The 15,618-nt window shown below is 39.5% G+C and overlaps 1 protein-coding gene across 3 annotated transcripts in view; it reads right to left on the bottom strand.

Annotated features, from left to right (window-relative positions):
• BCKDHB (branched chain keto acid dehydrogenase E1 subunit beta) overlaps nt 1-15,618 on the bottom strand; it is a 273,945-nt gene that overhangs the window by 17,957 nt on the left and 240,370 nt on the right. For 2 of the 3 annotated variants that reach the window (XM_045010402.1, XR_006578168.1), the window contains exon 10: nt 1,071-1,187. The exons of the other annotated variant lie outside the window; for it this stretch is intronic. In XM_045010402.1, the coding sequence (XP_044866337.1) occupies nt 1,098-1,187 (90 nt within the window). In that variant the 3' untranslated portion in view covers nt 1,071-1,097. The remainder of the gene's footprint in view (nt 1-1,070; nt 1,188-15,618) is intronic. 3 annotated transcript variants of the gene reach the window in all.

Raw genomic sequence — 15,618 nt, 5'->3', positions numbered from 1 at the left:
GTTTGGAAGAGAACCACGTAGCTATTTGGTATTATGATGTAAAACTTCTCCACACTTTTAAAAATAAAAGAACATATCATCCTCTCCTTTGAAGAAATGTTTAAAAAGGGACATATGTGGCAGAGAATTCACATTTAAAAAATGGCAGTGATACATATGAAAAGTGTCCAGACAAGACACAAAATCACTCCCCACAAGCTAAAATTTTAGGGATGACATTCTGGTCTCAATCAAGTAATTGTGAGTTTTGCCATTCACTTTAAATCAGGCCAAGATTTCACTCTAAAACTTAATAGGAGAATACCTGGTCACGCTATAAAGGCATTTTAGCTACCCATGCTCTCTAATCTTAACTATGTGGCCATTTAGATACATTAAAGGGAAGTGTTTCAAAAGTGACGCAGAGATTTAGGAGCAGAAATCCCTTTGAAAATCCATTCTCAAAATTCATAAAGTGATCACTCTAACCAACCACTTCAGAACAAAACTGTGCCCTATCTTTACAAATGGTAAATGCAAGGATTTGCTAAACTTTGCATGATTATTTCTATATGTGTTTTCTGTGTCAGATAATCTGCCTTTTTTATTTTTCTCCCCCCACTATTATACATTTTTAGCATGCTGCAGTGAAAACTTTCACAAAGATTACTGCAGATTTGGGATCTGAATCAGCAATGTGCATACTTGAGTAGTCAATGGGACAATACTTTTCTGAGGTGAAGTAGATACCTGGCTTATGATTCAGTGTAGGTACTTTTGAAAAAATGTTAAAGTTAAGTGTGAGTTGAGTACCTTGTTGAATTGGGGCCACTGTTATTGGACAGAAATGTTGAATAATATATTAGAAGTTATAGATATTTGCAGAGAGATATGATTTGAGCAACATGATAAAACTAACACATGCTTTGAAATACATTATGTTGAATATGAATATTCCCCATCCCTTTCCAACCTGAAAGAGATTAAAATCACTGCAGTTCCTTCCAACAACTTCAAAAATTGGACTAAGTGCTTATATGCATCTGGCTATTAACTGAACACTATTTAGAAATGTTCCCATAGTGCCTCACCTGACAGGCAATTTGCAGCATCCAGTGTTACTGATATACAGAGTTACACATGCAAATGCTTGGCTGAAAATTGATACTGGGTTGCTTTCCAGACTTCTGGGAAATGGTGGACTGGTTCTGTGAATAGCAAATTATGCATTACTTAGTTAAAGGAAGAGCAGGAAAGAAAGAGAAGACACACAAAGGGAGATGATTTTTCTCCTTTAAGTATCCCACTTCTGTGTCTTTTATTCTTTTCCTTTCCCCACCTTCATCCACGTGTTTATGATCCATTTCTCATCCTCTCTTGCTACATATAAACAATAGCAGACAATACAGAAATATTTTCATTTTTTTAAAGTTACCTCAGCATCTGAAGTCTTTTAAAACTCCATGTTATTGAGGTAATATTCTGTGTCCCAGTAGGCACATTCTTGCTCTCAGTTATTATTTTACAGCACTCAGCAGTGTCAAGGCACTTTATACAAAAAGTAAAAACCAAAGTCCTTACCTCAAAACAATTCTACTATAAATTTTAGCCGTGATACAAGTGAGAAGCATAAATACACAGAAATGGAGATGAAGGTCAGCAGCACAAAGGTTACAATAAGATTATATAATTACTCAGTTATCAGATGGGTATATCTTTATGGCTCTGTAACAATTTTTTTTTTAAATGTAGGAACTCACTTCTTGTTAGTGACAAAGCAAAAATTAATTTTAAGGAGGGGTATTCATAAGGAGAGGATGACAATATTTATATCATCTCTTCTACTATTAGATATTTTCTCATATGTATACAACAGGAACCACAATAACCACAATGCCAAGATCCATTACATTGTAAGTAAAACAATATTTCTGGTTTTTTTTGTTTGTTTGTTTTTTGAAGAGGTTAATTTTTTTTAATAAATGGTCCAAATTGTTAAATTTGGAGGGAGCAGATGGCAGGCTGTTCAGATCTATAAATTTCACTTGACTCATTAGACAGATAGGGACTGGCTGCAGGGGCGGCTCTAGAAAATAGGCTGCCCCAAGCAGCGCGGTGTGCTGCGCCGCCCTTCCTCGGTCCCGCGGCGGGTCCCCTCTTCCCGCGGCTCCGGTTGAGCTCCCGCGGCAGGTCCACCGGAGCCCCGGGACGAGCGGACCTCCCGCGGGCACGGCTGCGGACGGTTCGCGGGTCCGGCGGCTCCGCTTGAGCTGCCGCAGTCATGCCTGCGGGAGGTCCAGCCGAGCCGCGGGACGAGCGCCCCCTCCGCAGTCATGCCTGCGGCAGGTCCGCTCGTCCGCGGCTCCGGTGGATCTCCCGCAGGCATGACTGCGGCAGGTCCACCGGCCCAGCCTGCCGCCCCCTACATTTGGCCGCCCTAGGCAACAGCTTGGTTTGCTGGTGCCTAGAGCCGCCCCTGACTGGCTGCAAAGGTCAGGACCAGTTCTCAACTTTTTTGAAGTTTGGGCATATTGGATTTGGGAGTTTAGTTTGTTAGGTCAGATCTATAGGTTTGAAAAGGCTACTGGGAGTCAAAAAGCTTTTCAGAGATGAAAGTGAAATTAGCTCTAGAGATTCACTATGTTTTATGGTATTTTCTAATATATGTTTGTCATAAATCATATATGTGCAGAGTTGACGAACAGACTTTTGCATCTCATATTTCTCTACTGAAATGCCATCACTCACTTCTTCACTCACTTTACCTAGAATTCCTCAATTTAACTTATCACGGGCCATTTAGTGACCTAACAATGAGTTGAATCTTATTTAAGACACATTATACTTGAAGAAATTTCTTTTCTATGTGAAAGATTCCTGCATAAGGAATAAATCAGATAAAAAAAAGATTTCTAAGAAATGTTCAGCATTCTAAGGACTTAGCTGATAAAATGCAAATTACCTTTAAGTCTGTTTCATGCAAACACAATAAAATAAAAATAAGATATTTTAATATTTAAAAAGATAAAATTCTTGCTCTTTATATCAGAATTCTTTTGTTTAAACAGTTTACCTTCAAAATAAGAAAAATGGCAAATATGTCAAATTTCCAAAAAGGCTGAAGTGTCTCAAAGTTTGGAGCACAAAACCTTTCCTTACAGCTGAAAGCACCAGCTGCTGTGAGTTTGTAAATGGAATTTGCTTTGACTATGTGTATATAGTTGTATTCTTATGAATGGCCACTTGTTTCATGAGCTGTGTAAGTACTGTACTTGTGCAAGTTATTTCCTTTAAGTTCGGATATTTTTGGAGGGAGGAAACTAATTTTTTTTAATTTGCTTGGCAACAACTAACTTCAAATACTTATTGAAAACCTATTCCTGATAGTCCTAGGACCCCCCGCCCCTTTTTTTTTTTCAACAGATGGAATTAGCAGTAGTTTTGGAGGTAGAAAGGTGTGGTTAGGGGGAGCACCCAGATGGTACTGAATTCCAGCAATCCCCAACTGGCATACACCACAGGCTTACTTCAGAGCCGACTCCAGTCTGTTCTAAATTGCTCCTGGACTAAATCTCTGACTCCCACTCTTGCTGGACACTCAGCATAAAATAGGCACTCCTGTTTACTTTCTCACATAACACAAGAACAAGGGGACATTCAATGCAATTAAAAGACAACAAATTTAAAGCAAAAACTAACTGCATCAGTGGATGTTTAAGTATATGCGAAATGTCTGCACATGTACTGGGTTCAAGGTCTTTAAAAAAGGTTGCTGCACATTTTCATACACTGTGGTAGGGCCTTAGTACTACTTATGTAAGAATTAGTACAAGGATCTACATACACTCTATAGACTTGATATAAAGCTCATTGAAGACAAATATGATTACTTCAGCTGGCTTTGGGCCAAGCCTGACAAAGTATCTGCAGAGTTTTGTTTAATTTTGTTTTTATTTCTTCTGTGGGTATTTCTAACCACATCTACTCAAGCCTGGATCCTGAAAACAGTTATACATGTGCTTTACTTTAAGCAGATGAACAAATCCACTGGATTACTAGCCTGCATACATTACTCATGTGTGTAAATATTGGCAGCTTATTTACCACTAACATTTTTTTCTCATGGCTGAATAGCATGATACATATTTGCTCACTTTTTTTGGTAAGTGAGGATCTTACCCTTCCTGCTCTTTTTAATTATAGAGAGGATATTGAATTAATTAAACTCAGATTTTTCTATTTAATATTATCACCAGGCAGGGCCCACAATTCTATTTTAAAATCTTTCAAAAACATTTTCTGATTAAGTTAAATGTGCCAGCCGAGAAATCACTGAAAGAACTTGCGTTTAGAGTTTTAATAGCTAGTGAATGACATGTTTATTTTCACAGTTGTCTATGCAGATCAGGCTTCCCTGCAATGAAGCACCTTGTCAATCTACATATCCTGCATTTCATACCCTTCCTAGGGGGACTAACACTTTACTCATCACATGCTAACAATACTCTAAGGCAGGGTTTCTCAAACAGGGGTCGCCACTTGTGTAAGGAAAGCCCCTGGCGGGCCAGGCCGGTGTGTTTACCTGGCCCGTCTGCAGGTTCGGCTGATTGCGGCTCCCACTGGCTGCAGATCGCTGCTCCGGGCCAATGGGAGCTGCTGGAAGCGGCGCGGGTTGAGGGACTTACTGGCTCCCACTTCCAGCAACTCCCTTTGGCCCGGAGCAGCGATCCGCAGCCAGTGGGAGCTGCGATCGGCTGGACCTGTGGACGGGGCAGGTAAACACACCGGACCGGACCGCCAGGGGCTTTCCCTACACAAGTGGCGACCCCTGTTTGAGAAACCCTGCTCTAAGGAGAAGTACTTCTAGTTAGTTTTATGATGTAATTTCAGACAATATGTTTCCTATTTTGTTCTAGCAAGATGAGTTTTCTGACAGCACACCATACTGATCAATTTGTCACAAAACATGAACCTAAATTTTGTAAATTGAGTATAGCTAATCAAACATTTTTCACAACTAACCATTTTTCACTGGTTGTTAAGACATTTAGCCTCTCAGAAAAAGGGCCCAAATTGTCCCATGGAAATTGATGTCTGGAGGAAACTCTCTATGCATAGATATCTCTGGCTATGATGAAGTTGGGGGGTTATCTGTTGGTGTTCATCCATAACACTTTAAGAATATAATTTCCATAAAATGCATTAAGAAATGACAAAGAAGGAAAAATAGGCTATCTTTAAATTATCCTTATAAAAATTGTTTATATGTTTATCTTTAAACTGAGAGCATATTTCTTCAGGTTTCCACTACAACTATGTATTTTTAAAGCTATGTACTTCAAATTTATTTGCTTGACGTTTCAGAACAATTGGCTGAAATATTCCAACACAGAAAGCTAAAGAAAATCTCACATTAAATATACTTTTGTACAATAGAAAAATTAACTTATGATTTTTATTCTAATCGCTGTACTGATGAGTCAACTCTGATATTGAAGAATCCTATAAAATTTAATGGAGATGAAAGCGACAGGGTTTTACAGAAACTAAATAGGGTTCTATAACAAATGACATTAAAAAAGTCAAATTTGATAGAAAATTAAAACTTGTGTATAGAATGTTCACTATGTACAGAATTTAACAGAGAATTCTTACCATAGAATGCTCAAAGTTAATTTAAAAAATCTATAGCAAGGTTGTCATTTCTTATTGAATTATGCAGGACTTTCCCATAAGGAGTGGCTTTTCTTCCTTCTTATAGACATGCATTTTTCTGACAGTTTTAACCACTTTCCCCTACAATCCCTGTATTATTTTCCCAGACAATATGTTGCATAGTTGCTCCATTGTAAAAATATATATTGAAGAGCATTAGTCTTATTGTCCCATTCATTGAGGTCAACCTCAGCCTGGACCAATCTACAAGGGAGGTCCACTTCCTAGACACCACAGGACAAACAAGTGACAGTCATATTACCACCACCCTATACCGAAAACCCACCGACCGCTATGCCTACCTTCATGCCTCCAGCTTACATCCTGGACATACCACACGATCCATCGTCCACAGCCAAGCGCTGAGGTACAACCGCATTTGCTCCAACCCCTCAGACAGAGACCACTGGCTATCACCTACAGTCCTCAGCTAAAACCTCTCCAACGCATCATCTGTGATCTACAACCCATCTTGGACAACGATCCCGCACTTTCACAGGCCTTGGGAGGCAGGCCAGTCCTCTTGCCCACAGACAACCGCCGACCTTAAGCATATTCTCACCAGCAACCACACACTGCACCATAGTAACTCTAACTCAGGAACCAATCCACGCAATAAACCTCGATGCCAACTCTGCCCGCATATTTACACCAACGACACCATCACAGGAGCTAACCAGATCAGCCACATCATCACCGGTTCAATTCACTTGCACGTCCACCAATGTAATATATGCCATCATGTGCCAGCAATGTATATCGGCCAAACTGGACAATCCCTACGTAAAAGGATAAATGGACACAAGTCAGATATTAGGAAAGGCAATATACAAAAACCTGTAGGAGAACACTTCAACCTCCCTGGACACACAATAGCAGATTTAAAAGTAGCCAGCCTGCAGCAAAAAAACTTCAGGACCAGACTTCAAAGAGAAACTGCTGAGCTTCAGTTCATTTGCAAATTTGACACCATCAGCTCAGGATTAAAGAAAGACTGTGAATGGCTAGCCAATTACAAAAGCAGTTTCTCCTCCCTCGGTGTTCACACCTCAGCTGCTAGAAGAGGGCCTCATCCTTCCTGATTGAATTAATCTCGTTATCTCTAGACTGATTCTTGCCTGCATATTTATACCTGCCTCTGGAAATTTCCACTATATGCATCTGACGAAATGGGTATTCACCCACGAAAGCTTATGCTCCAATAGGTCTGTTAGTCTAAAAGGTGCCACAGGACTCTCTGTCGCTTTCTAAAGGATATTGTTAATGAACAAGCTGATTAAAATGTGGAATATCCACGGAGCTACCCTAATTTTCATGAAACAACTGCTACCATTTTCTTCTATTTCCTAAAATATAATTTAAAACCTGAAGTTGTCACATATTCAAGTAGAATGAGATACAAAAATATTCAATTGGTAATATTTCAAAAACGAGGGTAACATAACTGCCTGCAGTGTTCTACCTCACGCTGACAATCACTATCTGATCAGGAGTAACGAATTTAACAGATCTTTCCATACTGACACATTCTTTTTTAAGAATACCAGTATATGGTCAAAGACTTAGCCTCATCTCCTTCCTATTCCTCTAAATCCTGAGATGCCAAGTGGATTTATTTTCTGTTAGCTGTATGTCCAGAGAACTGAGAAGACACTTCACTAGGAATGAACAAGAACAGAATAGAGCACAACAGTATAAAGAAGGACCTTTGAGGTGTTAATTTACAGATATTTAATTTAAAGTCCACACTACAGTCGAGCAAATGTTTAAAACTATACTTGAATAAACTTCCATTGCGCTGAGACATTATTTTTCTTACATAATTGCTAAACAACTAGGAGTTTGTATTTTAACAGAATGTTTCCCATTATTTAAATTAGTATGCTGCTCCTGCTCAATATATTCAAATTATTGCCATCAAATTCTTATATAGGTACTATGTTCCATGACAATGAATGTTATTACAAACACAGAATTTTGATATCAGTGAAAGACATAGGCAAGGAGTAGATGCGATATTTTAAAAAAGGTTTAATTTTAACAACTTAATTGATAAATATCAGGGACAGAAAAGGAAATGCAAACATTCAATTAAATGCAAATGTTCAGGTATTTCATTAAAATAGGATACTTTTTAAACATTTGCTTCTGAACGGCAATTGCTTTTTTAATATTAAACATTTTTTAAAAATACATTAAGTTTCTCATTTCATGTAATTCCCAAGTTCTGTAATCACACAGTAGCAAAAACTCAAACAGTTTGTGACCATAAGGAAATGTGATATATGATCAGAATCATAAAGAGAAAAATCAACTAAAGATTCCCTGGAACTCTCAGCTTTTATTCAGGTTCATTTCCCTTATATGTTGCCAAACCCACTGTTGTTATGATCAAAGTTCCTGACTCATAAAGTCACCATCGGTAACAGAGTCAGGGATTAGGTGCATTGATGATAATGTTCTCTTCCAGCTGTGCAACCACAAAATAAAAACACACATTTTAAACAATGGCTGCCCATTATGGAAAACTTCTACTTTAGCCACTCCATATGTCAGAACCTCTCTCAATCATCAGACCACCATGCTATGTCCAGCTGAATGGATGATCTTCACAAAATTGCTGAGAGAAGCAGGACAAATTTATGTAATGTGAAGTTTAAGGAGAAGCTAATGCTGACAGCAACAGTCTGACAAACTTCCATAGAGGGATACTATAACAGCAGAAATCAAGTCTCTACATGCTTTTGGCAGGGAGTTCATCAAGAGAGAATAAACCACCTATGGTTAAAAATAAGAGCTAAATATAGAGAGACTGGGTAATTTCTTACATGTAAATTTGTTTCCTTAAGGCTTTCACACCACAAATCTGTAGGTTGCTGTAGGGTTTTTCTTGCACATCCATGATGAGTGAGGCAGTTCTAGATTTTGCATACAACAGCCAATAGAAATACAGTCAACAAATTCCAGCAGAGCTTGCTAACAATTAACAAAGGAAAAAGATCCTCAACTCGTTGGCATAGCTCCATTGACTTCAATGAAGCTACACCAGTTTACTCCAATAGAAAATCTTGTCCTAAGTATCGTGTTGACATTTTTATTATTAACTTCAACTATGTATAAACATGTACACACACACACACACACACACAGGGGGAAGGAGGAATCCTTTTGAGTACTGGATTCACAAGCCATGGGGAAACAAGCTTATAAAGAATTCCTTACACTCTCTTGATCTTGTACCACCTTGAATTCAGGGTTTCTTTAGAACTTACTGTTTATGTTCAGTACTGACAGCTGCAATGAGCACATTTTCCAGTCCAGGGTAAAATCAATATTATTTTGAATGTTGTGGAGGAATAGGGGGTTTCTGTGAACAGGATATATATTTTTTCATGACACTTCTGCTTTCTTGAGTGGTCACCGCTAAGTACAGGGAAGAAGGAAAGCTTAGCATTTAGTGGTTAATAAACAACTGCAGCCTGGAAGACCCGTTGACCAAACAAAGCAATGGGTGATGTTGATCCAGCGTCTGGCAAACCAGCATGCTGAAGTTTAAGTTGTAGTTTTGTCATTTTCTTAGCATGTTAAATGCTTCCAACTGTAGTTACCAGTAACCTTCTGATGGATTTTCCCTAGTTTGCTGTCTTGATAGAGATGCTTTCAAGGCCCTTTTCTCTTTGTTTTATTCCTGTGAAATTGAAATATGTGCCTGAATTCCTGAAATCTTCAGTTCTCATCTACTGCTATTTAACTACTCTTCTCATATCCATGCTATGATATCTTTTTTGTTTCTTTTTAAGGAAGCAGACTATAAGTATAGGTAAGCACTGGAATAGGCTTCCAAGGGAAATTATGAAATCCCTGTCATTACAGGTTTTAAAGACCAGGTTAGACAAACACATGTCACGGAAGGTCTAGGTATACTTGGCCCTTCCCCAGTGCAAGGGGCTGGACTAGCCTCTAAAGGCCCCTTCCAGCCTTACATTTCTATGATTCCATTAAGATGTATTTGGCTTTTCTTTTTTTGTGGGTGTTTCCTGTTTGGTGGGTGGCTTCAGACCGTATCAGTGTGTGTGATTTTAATTATGTAAATTTTTAATTATGCCATGGGGGTGGGCAACTAATAAATCTGTTAAATAATAATAGGCTAAAACAAAATAAAAGTTTATGCTGATTAAAATGAAAAATAAAGACAATTTTGGGGGTTATGTCATGGGTTATTTTTGATTAAGAAAAATGTAGAATAAATTACGCTAAAGAGAATACACTTAAAACTTCTGAATTTTATTCTTAATAATTATATAAAAAGTTATTGTATATTGGAGAGTGGCTTATAAATTGAATCTATCTTAGATGCCTAAATACTTTGTTTATTAACCACGTGGCTTTAAGACAATTTATATATGTACTATAAGTAACAATTTCTGTGCTATTTCTGACATCAGACTCCCATCCTTATAGCATTAAAAAGGATGCCATTAGATTAGTGGCATTGTTACCACTGGTGAAATGTGTGCCCCCCCATCCCTGCTGGTTGATGTTTGATTTGACCAGAAGTGGAAAGACATCCCTGGGGTACTCAGAAGGGGGAGAGGGGGAAGGGCACAATTTATTAAACAAGAAGCTCATAAAGTAGCAGAGAACATTCCTGTAACCAGCAAAGGCTGCAGTGGCTGCAGGCAGGTAGACTGGCTAACGCAACTCCACTCCACAAACAATCACAGAAACCAACTTCCTTTCTGCAGCTCTCCTCTAGCTGAGCTTTCTCAGTCCTTTATAGGGATCACCTGACCCCCCTCCCTTCCCAGATATTTTTCAAAATCTAACAAAGCTGGCTGGCCCGAGGCCCCCTTGAAAGGTGCAGCCCCTCTCTGCAGAGACACCTTAAATCTTCATAGTGTTGTAGAGATATCTTAAATGTTTACAAACGGAGGCACCCTTCATGTGTACCCTCATTCCCCTTAATGGGGAGGAGGAGGAAGAGAAAAATCCAGATGTGGGCTGAAGCCTAGAGCTGCTGAAGCAGGCCATCCCTAAATATCAGTTATGTGACATGTTGCCATTTAACACCACACTGGCCCCAAATAAATGCCTGGTAATCTGGAAGGTTTGCACCCCCCATTAAAGTTAAAATGTAAAAAAGTTACTGCCTGACACTTTAGAATCCACCCCTGTATGTTTCATTCTACTGTGTGTCCTGACCAACTGCAATTAAACTTAGGTTTAATGTATCTGCAGTTTATTGACTGCAAAAGAGCTTTGGACCTTTCAAACTTCCAGACTGTCTGCTGCATTTAGTAAACTTAGTGTAATTTTCTTTTATAATTGTCTATTCGGGTAAACATGTATCAGGCTTTGTTAAATGTGTATGAGGATTATATAGAGGTGGATCCATAGGAGTAACAATTGCCACTGTATGGTACTTGGGACATCCTGTGTCCTTGAGTGTGCCATGTCTTCAGGAGCCCTGATAATACACAGAGCGGTTTCTAAAAGTACATGATGTTTTAGATTAATCCACTTGATAAACTTAACAAAGCAGTCTTTTATTGGGAGTTAGTGCTTTCCTAGAAATGGAATCTAGTTGGCAGCAGAGATATCTTCACATTCTAATTAGGAAGCAAAGTATGTAAATACATAAATAAACAAGAGACAATATTTAACATATTATAAAGACTATTCTATCCTCAGGAATGTTTTATGCCTCTAAACTGCAGATGATTTTGTACACAGTGGATAGAAACAGATGTTTCCTTTTGGTATCCTAAAATCCCATGTGAAAATATGAGATATGCAGAACTTTACTAGTTTAAGTTAAATCAGAGATCTTCTACCATTTGTATATAAAAATACTCACTACTTCTTTTAATTTCTGAAAGGCTTATAAAATCCATGTCTTACAAACACACTTAAAGGTATGTACATTTAAAACACTACAGTGGCAGAGCTGCAGCTGCACCACTGTAGTACTTTAGTGTAGACACTACCTATGATGATGGGAAGGGTTCTCTTGTTGGCATAGGTAGTCCACCTCCCGGAGGTGCAGTAGCTAGCTCAATGGAAAATTCTTCTGTCAACCTAACACAGTCTACCAGGAGTTAGGTTGGCATAGTTATATCTCTCAGGGATGTAGATTTTTCACAGTCCTGAGAGACACAGCTATGCCACTGTAAGTTCCCAGTGTAAATCAGCCCTTAGGATATGTCTACGCTGCAATCAGATGTGGGACTACAGTACATACAGAATCATAGGGTTAGAAGGGACCGCAAGGGTCATCTAATCTAAAACCCTGCCAAGATGCAGGATTTGAGGTATCTAAACCATCCCAGACAGATGGCTATCCAGACTCCTTTTGAAGGATTCACTTGAGCTACCTTAGATCTAGCTACACCTCTACCCGATATAACTCGACCCGATATAACATGAATTCAGATATAACGCGGTAAAGCAGTGCTCTGCGGGGAGAGGGGGGACGGGGCTGCGCACTCCGGCAGATCAAAGCAAGTTCGATACAACGCGGTTTCACCTGTAAATGGTAAGATTTTTTGGCTCCCGAGGACAGCGTTATATCGAGGTAGAGGTGTAGTTCAAATAACAATAGCAGTGAAACTGCAGCCCAATTCTCCAACCCTTATTCATATAAAAAAATCCTTATATGATTAGTCCCTTTGAAGTAAATAAGTATTATTTACATAAAGATTGGAGGAGTTTGCCCCAAAGGGGATTAGGCTTCTCAATTTCGATTATACTGTTTAATGCACAGTCTAAGTGACTACAGCATCAGCTAAAATGGTGCCTTTACATATATGTTACAGTGTTGCTGATGTACTTTCAGTCTTAAACAATGCTTGAGTTGTTTATTCTCTTTAATTTATTAGGACCCATGTTTGTATGAGGGTCTTGTAAATATTTTGAGTATGCGGAGCTGACTTACTGACCCAGTGTATAGTATTATATGCTGTTATGTGTGACAGGTTCAGGTATGATGATCTCTGTTTTTTCACTTCTGCCAGTTGGGACTGTATTATACGGGGAAAGGGGGGCATCACCCCTGGAACACCCCCTGGCGGCCTGGTGCAGCACTGTAATTATGCCTCTCCCTGCATTTCCCCTAGTGGGCTTCAATAAGTCCAGTGAGACTAATGTATATTGAACAGTGCCCCTTCCAGGGCATAGTTTATTTGGGGCAATTAACACAGCTCTGTTTAACACTGGTATGGATGGTGAACGGGTCCATCTCCAACCCATTACAGAGAATGGTGGCAGTCATTCCATCATGAAGTAGCCTGAGAACATGAATGAACTTCAATGGACAACCAAACCTAGACAGCTCTTTCCATAATGCTTCATGATTGATGGAATCAAAGGCAATTGTTAGGTCAATAAATGCCATAAACAATGGCTAGTGTTGTTCTCTACACTTTTCCTGGATCTGTCATACAACAAAAATCATGTCGGTGATGCCCCGAGGCAGTCTGAACCCAATTTGGGATTCTGGAAGGACATCTTCAGCAAAAGAGAGGAGATGGTTCAAAAGGATGTGAGCAAATATCTTCCCGGCCATGGAGAGGACAGCAATACCTTGGTAATTCCAACACATTAACTTGTCCCCTTAAAAATGGTCACAATATTGGCATTCTTTAGGTCAGGTGGAATTTCTTCATTAACGCAAATTCTAACATGAAGTTGAAGTTTTTGCAGAAGTGCTATTTTACCAGCTGTGAAGACCTCCATGACGATGCCATCTGGGCCTGGCTTCTTCTTGTTTCTAGTCTGAGTGATGCCTCACCAATTTCCTTAGAAGACAGGGGGTGAACAGGAGGTTCTATTACAGGATGCTGAGGAATGGACCCTTTTTTCCATCTATCTTGCCATAATCTTGATTCTTATTCATGGCATGCAATTCCTTTCTTCTGGAATTGGGATTGAGTATTGCATGAATGGTCATCTCTTCAATCTGTGATGTCTTCATTCTAAACTAAAGTAATCAGGACTGTTATTAATAACTTACAGTATGCTGACAACTGTGCTATCCTCACACAAACTGAGGCTGACTTGCAATCCACCCTAAATCTCTTCTCAGGTGCCTATCATAGCTTGGGACTTTTCCTCAACATTGGGAAGACTAAGGTGCTCCACAAATTGTCCCCATTCTCCTACTAATTGTCATAGGTGGTAACCCCTGGGAAAATGTTGAGCATTTCCCTTGCTTTGGTAGCCACATCTCCCGGAGGATCTTGATTTGGAGATTGAACATAGGATCCATTGTGCCAGCGTATCCTTTGGAAAGTTGGTCTTTATTGACAGAGCTCTGCGGATGGAAACTAAGATTTTGCTCTACAATGCAGTAGTCATTCCCACTTTTCTTTATGGGTACGAGGCATGGGTGACATACCAAAGCCATCTTAATAATCTGGAATGGTACCAATGGCGCTGCCTTAGGAAGGTTCTCTGTATCAGATGGGAGGACCGTTGCACCAATGCCAGCGTTCTCTCTGCAGCTAACATCTCCAGTGTTGAGGTGAAGATTATGAAACACCAAGTTTGCTTGGCTGGTCATTGTGTGCGGGTGGCTGATACTGGTCTTCTCAACTTAGTCATGGTAAGAGGACCCATGGGAGACAGAGGAAATGCTACAAGGAGACCCTGAAAGTATATCTTAAGAAGGGAGGCATTGATTCTATGAACCAGGAAGAGCTGCCTGGCAATAGATTGCAATGGAGTCACATCATACACCAAGCCTCAGCCCATTTTGAAGAGAATCCCCTAGCTCAAGAGGCTGAGAAACGGCAGAGGAGGAAGGAAAGGGTACAGCATCCTGGCCAGCAGTTGTGCTCTTTCCAAGTAATCGCCTGTCACATTTACAGGGCTTTTAGAGTTTTTGTGAATGTATGTTTGTGTTAAGAAGAGGATGTGTTGTATGGGAAGAACGCATTGAGGGAAAGCTACGTTGAAGAAATGAGGTCAGTTCTGAAAGTGGTGATGTCTATGGTCACTCTTATTTATAGCGCAAGTCGAGTACCCATGAAAGTTCTGTCTCCCAGGCCTCCCTCAACTGTTCAGCTCTTCCATTATTCAAATAGAATATAGCTATTATTGGCGGTAATGGCTGCAGAGGAACAAATTATCCCCTAGGTACTATACCTAGAGCTAGTCCAACACAAGGCTTAAATTTTAAGGCAGAGAGTTTGCTGATTTGTAGGGGAGGAGCCAGCCTTTCTTCTGAATAAGTCGGCATGTTAGCTTCAGATCCCAGAGTTTCTGGGGTAGCAAGGGATGCAGACACTTTCAATGCAATCTACCCATAAGATACAATGGCATTTAAGGCCAACAATTTGTACATGTTTTCAATATAGTTTATTTTTAAGAGAGAACAACTGTTAAAAACGTATTGGGTAAAGAGACTGATATGCCATACGTTTGCTTGTATATTTCATAAAGGAAATGTGATGCTTGTTTCTGTTGAATAATAATACACCAGTCAGTGCTAGCCACCCAAGGGGCCTTCCAGGATTTAATTACAGAAACTTGGGCTTGCAGATAACTTATTTTCTGCGACAATGCTGAACAGTAAGTTTGGCTGCATTTAGAGCAGCAGTCAATCATAGGATTCATCTATTTCAGCTCTCCAACAAAAGCATGTAGCTTTCACTTTTTTTTTTCCAGCAACACCATCGACGTTGTCCTTGGACTTTTACATCCAAAAGCTGTTCTTTGTATTCCTTTTGGATTTCACCAATACTGGTATTTTTGCTTCCCTGTTCAGATAACTTGAGTCTGAGGTTTTAGGATTCAAGAAGATAGTATCACAAAAAGTGAAAGCTGAAAACAAATTCATTTACAGGTACATTTATGTAACCCCCAGGATTTTATACACAGGGATCAGCTTACAAACTACATGCAAGGTAGAGTAGTTTGGATTTC

This window comes from Mauremys mutica, chromosome 3, assembly GCF_020497125.1.
Source record: "Mauremys mutica isolate MM-2020 ecotype Southern chromosome 3, ASM2049712v1, whole genome shotgun sequence".
NCBI lineage: Eukaryota > Metazoa > Chordata > Testudines > Geoemydidae > Mauremys > Mauremys mutica.
This window is presented reverse-complemented; position numbering and strand designations above follow the sequence as displayed.